At 46.1% G+C, this 18,317-nt stretch overlaps 1 protein-coding gene across 1 annotated transcript; it reads right to left on the bottom strand.

Moving 5' to 3' along the window:
- Positions 1-5,285: 5,285 nt before the first annotated feature.
- On the bottom strand, positions 5,286-16,612 carry C12H1orf116 (chromosome 12 C1orf116 homolog). Its single transcript, XM_047519813.1, has 4 exons — positions 16,493-16,612; positions 11,257-11,442; positions 8,764-8,941; positions 5,286-7,592 (listed from the first exon to the last, which is right to left on the bottom strand). The coding sequence occupies exons 2-4, from the start codon at positions 11,359-11,361 to the stop codon at positions 6,049-6,051; spliced, it is 1,827 nt and encodes a 608-aa protein (XP_047375769.1). The 5' UTR covers positions 11,362-11,442; positions 16,493-16,612; the 3' UTR covers positions 5,286-6,048.
- Positions 16,613-18,317: the final 1,705 nt, after the last annotated feature.

Here is an 18,317-nt window from a genome sequence, read left to right as displayed (position 1 = left end):
CACTTTCAGGCAGGATGACGAGGAGGCACAGCTGATGCCACTCAGTCAACTGTATGTGTGTATGAGGAATTTTTGGAATAGTCTTTTGGGTCAATGCTCAGATTATAAAGGGTTTCAAGTGTGGGTGGAGGAGAGAAGGATTTCCGGTTGTGGGAAAAGTTGGCATAGAAAGAGAGAAGATAGAAAGGATGGGTAGGGGGCTTGTGGTTGCGACAGGTCCCTTGGCATCCCCCTCCCAACCTTCAGTAGAAAGCTTAGAAAAATGACAAGATGCTATTAATTCACTTCATTTCCCAAGGGACTCCTCAAAGGCCTGGCCTTTGAATCTGGAGGGATAATGAGGGGGGTGACGTGGGGAAGTCCTGATGCAGGACACACAGATGTAGATAGGACAGAATTGTGTGGAGGTGGGCTGTAGGAGGGTCTGGAATTTGGAGGAACACTCCAGCTTGAGGAATCTAGGTGCAGGCTATGATTAATTCAGTCCTCATATGGGGGTGGGGAGTCAGCATCTAAATCACATATGTATATGCAAGCAATATTAATAACTCATTATTGATCAGTGTGCTGCGTGTTTTCATACATATTGTCTAATTGATTCTATTCTTGGAACACTGCATAGTTTGCATATGAGGTGTCCCCAAAAGCTCCTATTAATGCAGGACTACTCAGAGGTGAAATGATTAGATTAGGAGAGCTGGGACCTAAACAGTCCAACCTAGTTGGGATGGACTGAATGGATGGCAACCGTAGGCAGGTGGGGTATGGCTGGAGGAGGTGGGTCACTGGGGGCATGCTCTGGAAGGGTGTATCTTCCCTATGACTCCTTCTCTCTCTCTCTCTCTCTCTCTCTCTCTCTCTCTCTCTCTCTCTCTCTCTCTGTCTCTCTCTTCCTGACTCTATTAGGAGTTGAGACTTTCCTTCACTGGGCCTTTACACCACGTTGTTCTGCCTCAGCTTTGGCCCAGAGCAATGGAGTCGGCTGTCTATGGACTGAGACTTTTGAAACTGTGAGCCCCAAATAAATTTTTCCTCCTCTAAGTTGTTCTTGTCAGGTGTTTTGGTCACGATGACAAAACATGCTAAAACAGGTATGTACTATTATTACCTTACTTTATAGGGTTTTATCCTGTTATAACTTTAGTTCATTTTTCCTCCACTTAAAAAAAATAGTTAGATGTTACTATTGGTCTGTAGTCCCAGCTATCCAGGGAGTTTTGCAAATTTGAGGCCAGCCTCAGCAACTTAGTGAGGTCCTCTCTCAAAATAAAATAAAAAGGACTGGGGATGCGGCTCAGAGAAGAGCACTACACAAGGCCCTGGTCTAGCCTACACAAGGCCCTGGGTTCAATTCCCAGTACCAAAAAATGAAGTAAAATAAAATAAAACAATAACTGTTGGATGGCATCTAGTTCCCTGAACTACACAGAAAAAGAATATAAAGGAAATAAAAAGAAATAACTGGAAAGGGAACTAAAGTACAAAGACTCTGGAAACCTACCTTCCAAGCCTAAGCTCTTGACTACTCCATGTTCTTAATCTTTCTCCCCTCCCCTTTTATTTGTACATCCATCCATCCATCCATCCATTCATCCATTCATCCATCCATCCATCTATCCATTCATCCATTCATCCATCCATCCATCCATCCGTCCATCCGTCCATCCATCCATCCATTCATCCATTCATCTATACATCCATCCATTTTTCTCTTTAAGTGGGAACTTGGGTTGAAAACCTAAATTTCCTTCCAGCTCTCAAATTCTATGAGGTATAGCTTACCTTAGACTGGATCATGGTTATTTTTGGCAGGGTGTTGATCTTCCTAATTAATTTGTTTAGGTTTATGAACAGGGCTGCCATGGATCTAGGAGACTGTTCATTCCAAGTCCTCCATTTCTTGAGTGATGTGAAGTCATCTACTAAAGTTCACCTGTTCTGGAGCTCTGCCTGGATACCATTGTGTTTCATACTATTTTGAACTCAGGGTCCAGAGCTAGTGGGGAATAAGGACAATGATTCAACTAGGTAATGAGCAAGAGAGAGTGACAGCCTGGAATTAGATTGTTACCTGTTTTCACCTCACTCATGTGCCAAGTGTCAGTGATGGTGGTGATGACTCCTGCAATTCACAGGGTCACCACACTAGGAAGGAAGTGGAGAGGTCATCCTGTGGGCTTCTGATAACTAATGCCTAATCCAAAAGATGCCTACCCTGTTTTTTAAAAAAGTCTCCAGGAATCTTGAAACCTTTTTATAGTTTCTATCTCTTTCTGATTTTAGCCAAAGTTCCCACTTCTTATGTAAGTTTTCCTCCTCCTTCCTAAAAATAAATAACTATAGAACACCATGTAGTTCCATGAACCACACAGCAAAAGGAAGTTAGAGAAAACTTGAAAAACTAAACTATACACTCATAGGAAGCATGAGATTCACAATCAAGGGGAGGCTGGGTTTGAGGATTCAGAAGCTGGAAACAGCGGGCTCAGCCTCACCAAGACACAAACATCAGACTCAAAATTCCGGAAATGTGGCGTGGGTGAAGTTGAGTCACCTGCAGGGTGTGCCAAAGACTAGTTGTTACTTTGGACTTTTATAGGCAGCTTGTTCTCCTCTCTTCCCTCTCAGAGCAGAATTAGGTGAGCTCTTGGCTTCAACCCTTTCTCTATTTGCTCCTTTTGAGAAGGAAAGACCAAGTCCTGAAGATAATACTGTAATTACGGAGTCAAGTGCCAAGCACTGAGCTTGACATATTTTATATCACCTTTCCATTCCAACAATCTTGAAAGGTGGTGGCATTTCCTCCATTTCACAGATGAGAATTCTGAAGTACAGAAAGGTAAAGTGACATGCCAGGGCTTTTGATTGGCCATGATGGAGGCTGACTTTGAGTCTAGATTTATATGCTCTATAGTCATTTGCATGAGGAAAAGAGCATTCCTTCTTAGGTTCTGATTGACACAGACAGGATTCCTCCTTCTCAGCCCCTTGGTCCTCACTTCCATTAGTTTAAAAGATGTATTTTCATATCTGCAAAGTATGATCCTTCTTTGCCTACATAGGCAACCATGGATACAAAGAGGGAGGAGTTCATCTCACATACTCGTGCATCCTATAGAATCTTCAACCTTCTCCTCCAGCTCAAACCCAGAACATCAGCTAGGGCTGTGCTATCTTTCACCCGCCTTTCCTTCCATGAAACAAACATCAATGTTTGCACACCTTCCCACCTCCAGGTTACAGGATGGACTCTGCCGGACCACACTTCCATCTGGAAGGTGGCAGGTAAGAGGTGAGTGGGCCTGTCCCAACTTCAGTGTAAGATGGCCTGTGGGTCTGCCCTGCCCCCACCCTGGAGTCAGAATGCAGAATTCCCAGGATAGCACAGGAGTGGTGACTCAGGGGAGCAGCTGACAACACCTCTGAAGACACAGGTCCTACTGCGCCTGGCTGGGGAGAGGCCAACTCCTTTATTCTGCGGCTAGTTTGTGCCTGGTACTGGCAAAACTATGATGGTGTATAGCAGAAATCCAAGGCCAAGAGTCATCACTTTGGCTTTTAAAATCAGATGGATGGTATTTACAAACTTATTCCCAAAATCCTCGGAAAAGAAATAACAGAACCCATTCTCACCTTCCACCAAACAAGTTCAAGCTGAATGAAGAGCAATCCTACATGCATACAAGAGAATAGCCCCTATCTCAGGAGGGTCTCGCATCCCCTTCAGGGAGGTAGATTCCATCTTCACTGGGTCTCTTTGTTCCTCTTCAAAACAAGATGACTTAGTTTAGGTTTATTATTCTATACCTGAACCCCAAAGGTTATCCTTAAAGCAGAATATACTCTTTGAAGGACAAGGACATAGAGGAGCATGGTATCCTTAAATAACAAGGGAAAGGAGTCTTTCAGATTATGAGAACTGGGAAAGCCAGTTCATCACTAGGATGAGGATGCTGATTGGCAGGTGCAAGCTGTTTGTAACTGCTTTGTCTGGGAGAGAAGTTTCTTTTCCCAGGGGTGGAGACTTAACAGGTCGTAGTCCTGACCAACCAGTGTTGGTTAACCTTGTGTTGATGCTAGGGCTCCAGATTCCCACCAAGTCTCAGCTGATAGATGGTCTCATGTTTTCCAGTTAATTAAGGTAATTAATGAATAAGGAAGAAAGCTATTGTTCCTCAGGTTGTGTCTGGAAACCTATACATGAAGCAGCTCAAAATAATCTGGCATGTCCATTCATTTCTCTAGAAGGTGGCCCTCTCTCCTCATGAGAGTCTGTAATAAGATATAGTTTGACCAGCGTGGGAGTCCCCTCCAGCTGTGACAGACCAGGTCCTCACCCAGGGCTAGGAATGAGGCACCAGGCTTTTGGGTGTGAGTGTGTGTGAGAAGTGCACATAGAAACCGCCACACCCACACCCCACATACCATGACAGGGTGGAGCTCCTGTCATCCTTTCCCCAACCTTTAGAAATTTGGAGTTTGACAGTAATGTGTCTTAAAGAACATGGGCCAGAAATGCTCAGCAGACCTGCAGGGCACCTTTCCAACAAGTTCCTTTATCTGCCCCTCACAACTAGACGTGCTGAACTCCAACCCAGTCACAGGCATTAGATGTATTTCCTAAGGGGAAGCAGGGTCATGTCTAGCCATGTCGAATCACCAAACTTGTATTCACAAGCCTACTCACAGTACCCTCACCTACTCACCTACTCACATTACCCTCTTTTGGCATTTGCTCCAATTATACAGCTTGGTCAGATAATTTGCAGGAAGAGGGGTTCTGGTTAAGAATGAGTTATTATATAACCACTTTCTGAAGATGAAATAAAAATTACAACACTAAATATCCTGAACGTTTAATCCTGGATGCTTCAGAAGGCCCTTAGGGCTGAGCCTTTGGTAGTGACCACGGGTCTTCAAGGTGGTATATGAAGTACAAGAGCGTGGTTAAGGGAGGCAGCAGAGAATGGGAATCAGAAGCCCTGGGTCCCCAACTTGACTGTTTACTATATGTAGATGAGTCTCTTCCCTTCCCCAGCAGGGTCAGATAGGAGCTTTTCTAAGATTTCTCTCAGTTCCGATTTTCTATATATTGTGCTGATTTCTTATCCTTGGAACTGTGGACATTTGAAAACGGCCTACAGTAGCATAGGTCTGAAACAGTTCTGTGGTATTTATAAAGCCTCTGGGCTGGGGCTTCCATCTCAGTGTTGACCTGTCCTCAAGTTAGTCGTGCAGAGTTGAGATAAAGAGCAAGAGAGCAGGAAGCATGGTAATACCAGAGCCATGGACCACAGCACAGTTTATTACTGAATTTATCAAGCCCACAAACAAGGACTCTCTCCCGTGCAGGTGGAGGTGTGAGTGTGTGGCCTCTTATCCTAAAGAGCTGACAAGAGCTATCCTGCTATCAGTGAACTAAGGTTTAGTCACAGGGAGGGGTCCTACCATGGTGGGACTGGCGATACTGAGAAGGCAGTGGGTGAAGAGATAACAAACCAACTTCTCTAGGCTTTAGGCCTTGTCCAGAAAGCCTGAACTGAGAGAGGGATCCAGCAAGGTATGAGCCAGTCTCCATTTCTTGCAGGGGTTCGAGGAGGCCCACATTTCATGTAAACCTTTATGTGCCGACTATAACTTTTCTTTCAGGTCACTTGCACATTCATCATCTCATTTGACTTTTCTGCTCGGGCTTGGACTCCCCTCTCCATTGTAAGAAAAATTTCAACCAGAGTAGAATTCTGAGCAGTGCCTTTGTATGTTACATAAATAGTGCCAGTGATACGTATAGTGCCCCCAAACACACATGTGTATGCCCCCCTCTTGTCTATTTCATTTTCAGAATGATCCGGAGAGGTGGTCAATGGCACAATCATTCTGAATTAAACACATGCTTGGACAAAAGTCTCTCCCTCCCCTTCACCTCCAAGAGCACAGAGCACCTGAGAGGAGCCTTTGGCTGCCCCAGCCCTGAGCTGCGAGGTCACAGGGCTCCTGAGTGGAACCCGCAGTCTTTCCTCTTGTTTTAGTGATGGTGGCACTGGTGGCCTACTCCTTCAGCAGCCCCAGCTTCTTCAGGGCCTCCCTCCTATGTTCATCAGGGATGCCCTTTGGGGAAATCTTGACACTGACACAGGGGGGTCGAGGAAGCTTGTCATGGCTCTGTCCTTGGTAGGACAGGCGCTTGGAGCTCTGGTCCTGCTCCAGGTCCTTCAACTTGCCAACCTGGATAGCTGCAAAGTCCTTCCCAGTGCCCAAGGAGGCAGGGCGGGGCCGAGAATTACGCAAGACACTGGGTGAGATCTTGTCCAAGAAGGAGCCCTTTCCCAAAGAAGTGCTGGTTTTGGGACTCGGGTCTTTCTCAGCAGAGAGGTAGCTGCTTAGTCCTACGCCTGAACGCTCCAGAGTGTTGGACTTGAAGTTCATCTGTCTCAGGCCAGGGATGTTGCTCTCCTGGAGAGTCAGTCCTGAGTCTGGCTTTGGCTGACTTAGGCCACTGTTTGCCTTTGGAGCCTTAGGGATAGGGATTGGTGTGGATTTGGTAACCTTCATGAGAGAGGGTTCCTGGGCAGGAATCCAAACCTTGCCTGGAGAGGGCCCCTGAGTTAGAGCTGGTGCTGGAGGCTTCACTGGGGAAGATCCCTGAGCTGGAATCTTCTCTGCAGCAGGAGCAACTGCTGCTATGGGAGCTGGAGCGGATGGCTGAGCTGGAGCTGGGGTTGGGGCTGGGGAAGGGCCACGGCCCTGAGACTCCTTGAGTCTGAAGGAGCTCGTGGGCCTACTCAAGGGGAGATTGGGCTCCTCTGGGTCCTGAGGTAGCCCCAGCTTCTCCAGTGCTTCTCTGCGTGCTTTCCTCTGCTCCTGCAGTGAAGATGACACCAGGCCAGAATCTCCAGCCTCAGTGTGACGGGACAGCCAGTTCTGGGGATCACTGTGGAAGCTGCTTCGGCTGCTCTTCAGAACAATGTTGGGTGGCAGTTTCCGGGGCTTTGGGGCTGTGAGTGGAGCCACTCTGGAATTTGGATCGGCCCCTGGTGGCAGGGAAGTATCTTCAGCTCTAGCAACCCAAGACGACTCGGTGAGAGGAGGCTGTGGATGTCCTGCACCCCCTGTTGAGCCTTTCCCAGTGGCTGCATGGGACATGGTCTCTGAATCTGGCTCTACTCTATCCAGGGAGCTGAATGGTGGGTGGAGCTGGGGCCGATGCTCTCCTGGCCCCTTGGGCAGGTTGTCTTTCCTATCCTGCTCTGGCTGGGCGTCCTGGAAAGCCACAGGCGGGGGAATGAGTACCACGTCCAGGTCAAGGGCAGCCCCCTGGGGATCAGCTGGTGCCTGGCTGGGTCCCTTGCTCTGGCTGGTCTGCTTTTTCTTAGGTTCAGCTAGGGGCCCCTTAGATTCTCCAGGGAAGTGACTGTCAGTCTGGGTGGTGCTTTTCTTGAGGTACTGGTTTCTGCCAATATGGATATTTCTAGGGAGGCTATAGGAGCCAGACTTGAAGCCCAAGCTGTGAGGCTCACGGGGATGAAATGAGGAGGACTGAGTCACCCTCCTTGGCTCTGGTCCTTGCTGAATGATCGTCTTCTCTGAGTTTCCTGTGAGGATCAGGGAGAACAGACAGAAAGAATGGACAGAGGTGAGAATCCTGCTGCAAAGGGGAAAACAAATACTTGAACTCTGCTCTCCAACTGAACGAATGGGTTTTATTTTCTTTGCTTTTAAAGGGTACCACTCTTGTCTGGAGATCACCTAGTCTAATAGATCAATAATGACAGATTCCTTTTGACTGAGGATTAATTTTTCATGATCACTGGGGAAAGACTAACCCCCGATTGCTCCACATCCTTGACTCAGGCTCTCCCAACCTTCTTCAAATGCATCAAAATCAGCATTGGATTTAGAATTGGTTCCCTCTAGTTATCTTGGGGATCCTGGGTAACTGAGCCCAAGGGAAGCATTTGAACAAGTGGTTTGCTCTTGATCTGACCAGCCTCTGTCTTCTACTTTCACTTTGTATGAGCACCTGGCCAATTCTGTAATAGCACAGTGCCCTGCATCACAGTGACATGGCCTCTTTCCTTCTTGCAAGCTCAGCAGGTGCCTCAGCTGCCTCAAGGGGCAGGTCCCCATTTACTACTCTATTTATAGGGGGGTCTAACACATTGTCGATAAATATGTGATGAATGAATGAATAAGTAATTGTAGACTTGAAACCAATGGGACTGTCTCTGAGAGTAAAGTTCTCCCTGCACCCTGGGACATATGACTCACGCTTATGTGCCATCCTGTCCTGTCCCCTTCCACTGCGCCTCAATGCCATCCTTTCTAAGAAGCGCCTCCATGCACCACCCACTGCAGCTGGGGAGTCCTTCCCTCTTCTTATCTCCTGCAGCCCTGTCCTCTGGGTCAACCTGATTAGCTCCCCAGACTGACTTGGTCTGTCCAGGGCCAACCATCCAGCCCTCCCTGACCCCCTCCTCCACCTGGGGGGTCATATGTCTTTAGAATTTTTCCACAAGAGGATAGTAGGTAACCAAACCCCTTTCCCTCCCAAGCCTCTGCTACTTCACAGGAAGACATAGGGAGCTAGTTTGTCAGCAATCCCTCCTTCCCTCTAGGGACAAGGCTTTATTCTGGCCAAGAGAGTGGTGAGAAGTGCAGAGTTCCTCCTGCCTGTGAACAGAGGGCAGGAGTGCCAGGAAGTGACCAGGAGGCACTGACTCTCTGGGTGTTGGTACAAGTGCCCCCACAGCCCAATGGGCTTACTCTGGGGATCCAGCTGTGCTACAGGCAGTGCTTGGAAACTCCGGGGAGTTGTGGCTGGCTCAGACTCGTCAGTGGAGAGTCCGCTGTCGGCCTCAATGTCCAATGAGCCAATGGTCTCCTCCAGGAACAGCAGACACTCCTTCTCTTCTGCAGACAGGAAGTCGTAGCTACTGTCACTCTGCAGAAGGGGAGAGGGAGTTGTGAGAGGGAACTCTCTCTCTGCAGAAACTGTGGGGCCTGAGAATCACCCTGCTGTGGAGAAACAATGTTGAGGAGCTGGATCCTCTTCCTGGTGTGACTCTGCAAACCCACTGGAGTTGCTTCCTACAACTGCAGGCACGAGGGAGGGCAGAGATTGCCAGGCTGGGGCCCCTGTAGTACCCAGCTCTGGTGGCTGACCAAGGGGATGGCAAGGGTGTTTTCTTTTGCTTGGTCCTGGGTGGAATGCTTCTGGGCACAGATAAGAAGCAGTTCAGGTTCTGATTTTAATTCTGTGTGACCTTTGTCAAATATTTCAGTTTCTCTGATTTAACTCCAGATTATAGGGACAACAAAATTATTTGACCTGAAACTCAAATGGGTATTATTTTTAACTTTTTAAAATACTTCTGCATACTTGATCTGGTATGTCAAGGACAATATGAAGACAAACAGGAAATGCAGCCAACCACTGATTGCCAGGTCAATGGGAACAGTGGCTTGACTAGCCACAGATAAGCTTACTAAATACTTCATACTTGACTTTGAAATACATTCCATGCAGGACTTTTTCCTTTTATAAATTTACTTTCTTGATGGCATTTGGCTCTGGCTAATATTCAAATAAGTGTGCATTTCTTAACCAAATATTAACTTAAGCAGGGAGGGTGGAGAAACAGGGTGATTTGGTGGGAAGGGAAAGAAACTTAGTGTTAAACACTAAGAAGACATAAAGTGGATCATTTGTGTTGTGAGAAAGCACATGGGATGTTTGGAGGATGATACTATGGCCATCTCCAATGGTCTGCCCAGGTTCCACCAGACCAGGAAGTTTGGTGAACTAGTTGCTTTTCAAAGGAGGTTCAAAGGCCAGGTCCCAGACTTTTCTTAGCCTTTCCATCTGTCCTCCTGGTATTTGGGACACCTCAGAGTTGTATATTCTTCAGATCCCATCAGATGGCAAGGAAGATTTTGAGATTGCCCTAAAAATATCCTGTGGGGAGGGGAGAAGGTGATTAAATAACCCGTCCAGTTGCCCCTGCCCTTAAAGTCATCTGTCTGATGATTGCTGGGGGCCTGCATGCCAAAGGAAGCCCCAAATATAGCCCTTGAAGTTCCTGGAACAGAGATCTTCTTTACTGCCTCTTTCTTCTAAAATAACCTTGCCAGGATAAGCCAACTCTGAATTTCTCCTTTGTGGATGATTCACTCAGAAAACCTGTAGTCCTTGTCATATTCTGTGTCCAATGGGATGTGACAACTACACGTACTGGCTTCAGCCTATCAAGAACAGGAAGATGTCTCCATGTCCCCATCCTACGGGGTCAAAAAGAAATCTTGCATAGGTTGTCTGCACTTTGTTTGTGTGTGTTTGTGTTGCTTTATCTGCTCCACTTTTAACATATTAAAGCCCATTAACTATATTAAACCTCTGACATTTCGTAGAGACCCTTATGATCTTTACATTTTCAAAGACCCCTATTGAATATGAAACAAAACAGTTTAAATTCTCTGGGTTATTATGCATGTGACAGTGAACAAGAAAGGGATGCTTACATTTGGATAGGGCAGATGAACTCTTTCACACCAGTCTTACGACAACCGAGATTTAAATTCCTGCCTCCCCAAATTATAGTTTATTATATGCCACTCACAAATAGCTAAATACAGTGATTTTCAAAGTGTCTCAGTCTCTGCTCCTAGATGGGCTTTTCTACACAGAGGCAAGTTCTAGGTGCTTTAAATTCCTCTCAATTACTCCCTCCAATACCCCAGTGAGTTAGGTGCTAATATTATGCCCATTTTAAAACTGAGGAGAATGAAGCTTGGGAAAATCAAGTAATTTGCTCAAGGTCATATAACTTACAAGTTGAAAAACCCAGATCTCTTTAGCTGTAAAACTTAAGACTCCCAATTACTCCATTCTTTCAGATCTTCCTAAAAGACTCAAGTAATGGCGAATCCATGTGCTGCAAGGATCTAGGTTCTGCTTTCCACCATGACCTCGGATCCTAGGCCTGCTCCCTCTCTCCTCAGTTTAACTCCTCAACCTAATGAAAGTTGGGGACAGGACGGGGTTCTTATTGGTTCTATCACTCTCTGAGGCTGTTCCGCCCCGTGCTCAATAGAACCGAGCGTGACTCAGGCAGAAAGCACCCATCCATGTTGTGATTCACTCGCTAACAAGGAAGATAAAAGAGAAGGTGCGGTGAGCCATGAGGGTGACAGGCGGGGCGGGGCAGGGCGGAGCAGGTGTGCAGAGAGCGGGCCAGCGAGCAGAGGGAGAGTACATACAGATCCAGAGCGGGTGGAGGTGGCGCTCATCATGCTGTCGCAGCTGCGGATGCAGGTCACGGGTTCCGAGCCAGGCCTTGCTGGCCACAGCTCCCTCTCGGGCATCGCCCGAAGCAAGGCGCAGGGGTGGTGAAAGGGACTCCCAGAGGGGAAGTGAAGGGAAGCGAAGAATGTCCCAAGCTGGGCCTGAAAAGAGAAGAATCAAAGCCACGTGTGAGCCGAGGCTTCTGCAAGGCTCTGCCCAGGCCCCAGGGCAGTATGGCCATGAAGACGTCAAGCAAGCAGAGAGCAGGAAGCGGGCGGTGAAGAGCCGTGGCTCCAAGCCCCCAGCCTGCGTGGAAGGACACGTGACCTCGCTCAAATACATGCACAAGGACAGACTTAGGTGGTAGGGAGGTGGTCTAGTCAGAAAGCAGCTTCTATCACTTCTCTTAGTTACCCTTTCCCTCCTAACCAGGGAGCTTCACCTACATTGTCTTTATTATAAACCATAAATATTACAGGGCTTAATAGACTGGGCTGTGGAGGTAGTTAGGTCTGGGTCGAATTCCAGTTGAGCCATTTAGAGTTATTTTACCTGAAGCAAATTACTCTTCTAGTCTAATTTTCCTCATTAAATAAGATTAATGTAAGGATTAAATGAGAGAACAGCACAGTTTTGTTGGTAGTAAATACTCAAACACTTAATGAATAAAATGAATAACTACTATTGTTCTTGTAATAAGAAAAAGACAAGATCCATCTAGGACCAAACTAAAGTGAAGTAAGGGAAATAAGAATTTAGAAAAGAAGGGTTCTGGTTTAATAGACTTGAGAGAAAAAACAGTGTTCTTAATCGAACTTACTTCCTAGTCACTTTAAGAATGTAATGTAATGAAAAACTCCCTGTAAAACACTTTGTGCAGTGCACGGTCAGCTGCTGTCAAGGTAAACGTCATCAGAGTCATCACAGCTACCACCACCACGATGACCATCATCATTTCTCTAACCTCTGAGCTTGGCACCTGTGATGACTGGCACAAGTCTAAGGTCCCTCCTGTGCATCTCCTCCCACTTTGTGGCATATAGTCCCAGCAAAGTTCCCTAGCCTATGTCAGAGGAAAAAGAGAAAAGTTCTATACAGCTTCCTCCTGACTCCAACTCCTAGGGGAAAAAATTTCAAGTTCATTGTGACCATAGTAGTATCAAAGGCAGTCAGTGTTGCCTTCCCACTGATTGTCCCAAGGACTTCCACATACTGGCGTGTGGGAAATAGAGTTGGGCAGGCCCATGGTGACTCCTCTGTTAAATTAAATTCTAAAAGATTTGTGATCAAAGAACAGTTCCAAGGTCAAACAGAAAATTCCGGGAGAACTAGAATCATAATAAAGTTTATCTGATTCTGAGTCTATATTTTGCCCATAAAACCATGCTATATTTTAATTATCTCCTCTGCTTTCCCAATACTAGATAAAATACCCTAGGAAAAAATGTGTTCTCTAGAAGATGTGAGGACTCAGGATTTGGAAGCCAGGCAGATATCCCTTTGGCTTCTGCCAGTACTAGCTTCCAGTGCCAATGTCAGGTTTGGGCAGGATTGGGCAGGGTTGAGTGAGTCAGTCTTCTAACCCCTGAGAGCTGACAAGTATGCTTCATGGAGCTAGTCTTCTGCTTGGGAGGGAGGAAAGGAAGGGCAGAACACTGTAGAAAGAAAAGGGAAGATCCCAAATGTGGTTCATAAGGATCCACAGTCTCTACAAAGGAGGGGAACAAAAGGGCAGAGATAACCAAGAAACCCAATGATAAAGTAACATTGGTAGAGATGACTTTTAGGCTTTCTTCATTAGGTTAGAAAGGCATGTGAGAAATCATGTGGATGAAGTTTAGTCATCCCAGTCATATACCCCATTAATGACTGTCCAGGTCCAGAGAGAACTCACCCATCCCTAACATTCTGCAGGGTTGAGGCTAATACAGCAAAGGGAACCCATGGCTCATGGGCTTAGGCACACAGGAGGCACTCAAAACATGCTTGCCATCTGTCCTCGTGTCTGTTGGGTTGAGCTCTTGAGAGGTTTCTCCTTGACTTCTAATCTATTACTGTAAAATTGTTCTTAAATATTTTATTTCCCAGAGAATATATGGTTTAGTGGAATTTGAGCAGTGTTTTCAGTTAAATTAACATTTATGAGCACCTACTAGGCAGTGGGGGTCTAAAATAGAGTAAGACAAAAGCATTGTTTTTAAGAAGTCAGTGTTGATCCAAGGGTCTGGTTTGGGGCTCCAGTTTTCTTATATGTAAAATTGAGGCAATAAATATTTAAGGTGACTCACTGTAATTAATGTAATTTTCTCTCTGAATGGGTGAGCAGATGCAGCCTCTTACTTTCAGAGAAAATTGCTACCCTTGATCTTCCAAGTATGCTTCGGGTTTTGCAGTGGGTCGACAGCCTCTCCTTCCTCCCAGGGAGGACTTTCACACTGGCACTGCGGACCCTGAAGCACAGGAATAGCCTTGCTCCACAACAACTTGGCATACTGCCGCTTACAAAGTGCTCTCAGATATGCTCATCAGAACTTCAGAATAACCTGGTAACTTAGACAGTCAGTGACATTTTCTTCATTTTACAGGTGTGAAATCTGGGGCTCTTCCCACTATCTGTTACCAAGGGAAATGGTGAAAAATCTGAGCAGCATATACAGGACAGCTGTGGATCTGGGCCCCCTGCAGAGGGATTTCAGGGACAGCCAAGGGCCAGAGGGTATGCACCTAAAGAGGGGTCATTGATCACCCCTGACTAAGTACTAAAGACTGAAAGACCACCCTCTTCATTTGCTTCATATCTTAAACCCTGTGCATTATTTGGTTCATACCTATATTTCCAGGACAGTTTATTGACCTAACGGCAGTCACATATTTCCAGAGTAAAGAAATGACAGTAGAGGGGTGTGCTGACATACTCCTGTAATCCCAGAGACTCAGAAGGCTGAATCAGGAGGATCGTAAGTTCAAGGTCAGTCTCAGCGATTTAGTCAGGCCCTAAGAAATTTAGTGAGACTGTGCCTCAAAATAAAATATATTTTAAAAGGCTGGAGATGTAGCTCAGTGATAAAGCACTCCTGAGTTTAATCTCCAGTAGCAAAAAAGAAGAGAGAGAGAGAAAGAGGCAAAGAAATGACACTAAATGCCATTGAAGATCATGTCATCAGGCACTTTATAATCCCTGCAGAGATGATGTGAACCTGAAACCAAGCTGAGCGAGCCCACAGGTGCTGACACCTCATTTCCATACCAAATTTTCTGATCCAAAGAGTTTGAACAGTTAAAAAAGTCTTTTATTCTTTTCATTTTTCCATCCTCCCTCACCACCTCTGCCCAACCCACATACAGCATTTCCTTCTATCAACTCCACAACCTTGAAACTTGGGGGCGCTTATCAGGGCAGACATCGAAACCTGACGTATTTCTGGCAGATAAGAAACCTGAGAAACAAGCACAGCAGTCAAGGTGAGAATTCTGTGTCTTTTCACCCTTGACCTCTTTGGGGGACTGAAGCGGAGGGGGGGAATGGGCTGGGAAATATGCGCAGCCTATAGTCAGGGCCACCCATCCAAAGACACATTAAATATTAACTATGCCACTAAAACTAACCAAGCCTTAGAAAAGAGTAAATAAACGGCATGTGGCACTCTGGCATCTGAAGCCTGTGGGGTTCGGCTCCAGTCCCATTCTAGGTTGACTGGAAGAGACTTTCTGAACAGACCCAGGCCCCCCTTATCGTCCCCCTCCCTGAACCCCGCCCCATATCCTCCAAGAGCTCAGCCTCTCTTCTCAGTAGTCAGAGAGGTTTTGGCTGACTACCTAGAAATGTGCCTTGGGTTAGAGAACATCCTAAGAAAAATTCCAGGAAGGCTGAAATCTGCACTGTGTCATCTCCCTCTCCATGAGCACACAGACAAATCTCTGTGTGTCAGGAAACATTGTCATCTCCTGTTCACCAGTGGTATGAGGGAAAGGATGACTAGAAGACCCTTTGCCCAGAAGGGACCAGTTAGACACTGCAGGTGACCTTCACTGCTGACAAGTTCCCCATCTCTGGCAGCCCTCAGGCAGTTAGTGTGGTGGGCTGGTTCTGTGGTGTGGGGGACGCTAATGCCTAAAGTTCCATTGGCCACTGGAAACCTAGTATATTCCTTCAGTACAGTGTGTGCCAGGCCCTGGGAACCTGGCCCTGAGATCTTCCCACTTTGCTCTTCTCTGCAGCAGGAGGAAAAAAGGCAAAGTTAGGAACCAAAGTGTGAACCCTTAAGGTGGAAAATGGAGCTCTGACTTGCTACACTGATTGGGCTTCTACAGTCAGCTTCCTTAAACAGGTACCCCTGCCACACAAAGTGCCACCTGGGACACCTGAAGGAACACCATGCAAAACCACTGCCCTGGCCTAGTTCTCCTGTCTGTGGACTTTGCCACACTATCTTGGCCTGATCCCTACTTGGAACTCTGACCAGACTCAACATGCAGCCATGAAATATCAATGTGGGCGAGGCCCGGCACAGCCCGGTAGCTTTCTGTTTGTTAGTGTCTACATCTATTAATAGGAAAAGTCAGAAAAGGAATGAGTTGAACCCAAATAAACTTGACTTTGTAGCTAGATTATTGGTGGGTTTTCCGGAGATGAACTGGTAGCACATGTCAGGGTTTTCCCAATATCACATCTCCTTACAAACAACCTAGCACAGCCCATACCTTACACACCTGTCCAACAAGAACTCCATTATCAACCATCGTAATCAAACATACACACACTGCACCCTTTATTTAAATACAGATAGACACTGAGTTGATAAAGCCATGGGAGAATTTCCTGTTAGAAATGCAATGGAAAACCAAGACACTCTACTCGCCTGGGTGAACCCCTGTTTTGACTCCTGCTCAAACTATTCTCTTTCAAAATCACAACTCAATCTCAACTGCTCAGAGATGGAAATTTCCAAAACATGTCTATTTTCTTTTCTTGTTGTCTGTACAATTGCTTACCCAACCTAAATAAATGAAAAAGCTTTCCTGGTCCTGGTCTAAATATTTAAATCTCAGAAAGCTACTCTCCTGCTCTGATCCAAGGCTGGACTCAGAGAATTGAACAGAGGGAGAAAACCCTTAGTTGGGGTGTAGAGAGACACCCAGAAACCATGCAGCTCTGACTTCCATGCTCCTCTTGCTGCAGAATAAGCATTAGTTGGTTAGTGAGTAACTCACCTTCACTGGGTTGGGGGCTGAAGGGAGGAAACGAATACCCTTTTATTTCAAAGGGCAGAGATGGAGACAGAGACTGCTTCCCTGCCTCCTACTGTTTTCTTCTTTTGCCCTCCTCCTGACTTACTTACACAGGTAAATGCTTCATCCCTGCTGCCTCACCACACCCTGCCACTGACTCTCAGCCAATCCCCAGCCTCCCTCCCCACTTCTCATTCCAGCTGTTTCTCCAGGGAGGGTGTGGGTGGGGAATGATCAGGGCAGTGCTGGTCTCACTTAGCCAATCACATCCTGCTCTCCCCCTGCTCCCTCCCATTCCCCCACCCCCATTTACAACCAATAAAGAGTCATTTAAAAAAAAAAAAAAAAAAAGAGGAGGTCTGGAAGGTGGAGGAGCAGGAGCCAGTTTGAGTAAGCATGGAGGGAAGGAGAGAGAGTTGGCAGGGAGACTAAAGATGCTATTATTTTTAATCTTGATATAAAGAAACACAGACCGCCCCCCTGGGCAGTGTGCTTCTTTGTGGTCCTGTTTAACACTTGGTTTCCTGTTCTTCCTTGTGACTTTCTTTAGCTTGGAGCTAAGTATTCCTCTGAATTCTCCAGGTTAAAATCTTTTATGGTTAATTTTGCTATTAGCTTTTTAAATTTTATTTTATTATTTTGATTCATTGTACACAAATGGGGTACAACTTTCATTTCTCTGGTTGTACCTGAAGTAGACTCTACTCTGTGCTATTAGCTTTAGAGATGTTCATGATCACTTTCGTCCCAAGTCTCTTCCCAGCAGCCCATAAAGCCAGCAACTCCAGGAGCACTGAGCAGGTACCCTAAGGCCAGGGATGCCGTAGCTGAGCCATCAATGCCCCCAACATGCCAACTGACTTCCTCAGCCTCCTCTATTTCTGGGGGAAATGAAACCATTTTTCTCCCTTTGAGGTCTTGTGTGGATGAAAAAGTGACCTGGCAGCCTAGGAGGAGGGAACTTGAACTCTGTCGTTTGTGTCCCTGGTCTCTTCGGGCTGCTCTCGGAAGGTGGTAATGGATATTAAATAAAAACAAACTAAGCTACCAACCAGTTTAGCAACTCCTGTCTCCTTTCATGGGCAGATTTTTGGCACCTGTAGGGTGAAGAGAGTAGCTCGGAGAATCCACTGCTTTCAGGAGGAACTCTTCCTCCAGGTGTGGAGGCCACTCTACCACATGTGGTTTGTTGCCCAGAGCTGATTTTTCCTGGGTGCGGGTCATCTCCAATACCTATCAGTTTTTAAGGTATTTCACTTATTAGCATTAAAAGGGCTGGAAGAAAAATTAAGATCAATGCACATAATAATGTCAAAGTTAAGTTCTTGTGTGCTAAGTATCATGCTAAGCATTTTCATGCATAATTTCTTTTGTTTCAGCCTCAAAAAGAAGGCACTATTTATTACTATCTAGATTTCACAGGGAGGTTAAATAACTTGCCCAAGGCCATGTTGCTAGGAAGTGGCAGAGCAGGGATTTTAACTCAGGCAGTATGACTCAAGGTTGCTATGCATCGGCATGAGGCCAGTCTGTCTCTATTTTGAAGAAAACCCTAGTGGTAAACATACCATACACAGACAATTTTCAGGTCTTATACTACCACTTAAATTTATCCTTTCCTATTTCATTTATGATTTAACTGTTCATATGTTTAATAACAAGATGACACATGGCTTTCATCTTTTCTTTTTTTGTGATCATAGTTGGGTAGGAAATAAGATGTGCAGTGTGATCCTGGGCCAAGGTGAAGGAGAGGCGGGGCAAGACTTTGAGTAGGAAGGAAGTTGGAGAAGCCTGGGAAACCTAG

This window comes from Sciurus carolinensis, chromosome 12, assembly GCF_902686445.1.
Source record: "Sciurus carolinensis chromosome 12, mSciCar1.2, whole genome shotgun sequence".
Taxonomy (NCBI): domain Eukaryota; kingdom Metazoa; phylum Chordata; class Mammalia; order Rodentia; family Sciuridae; genus Sciurus; species Sciurus carolinensis.
This window is presented reverse-complemented; position numbering and strand designations above follow the sequence as displayed.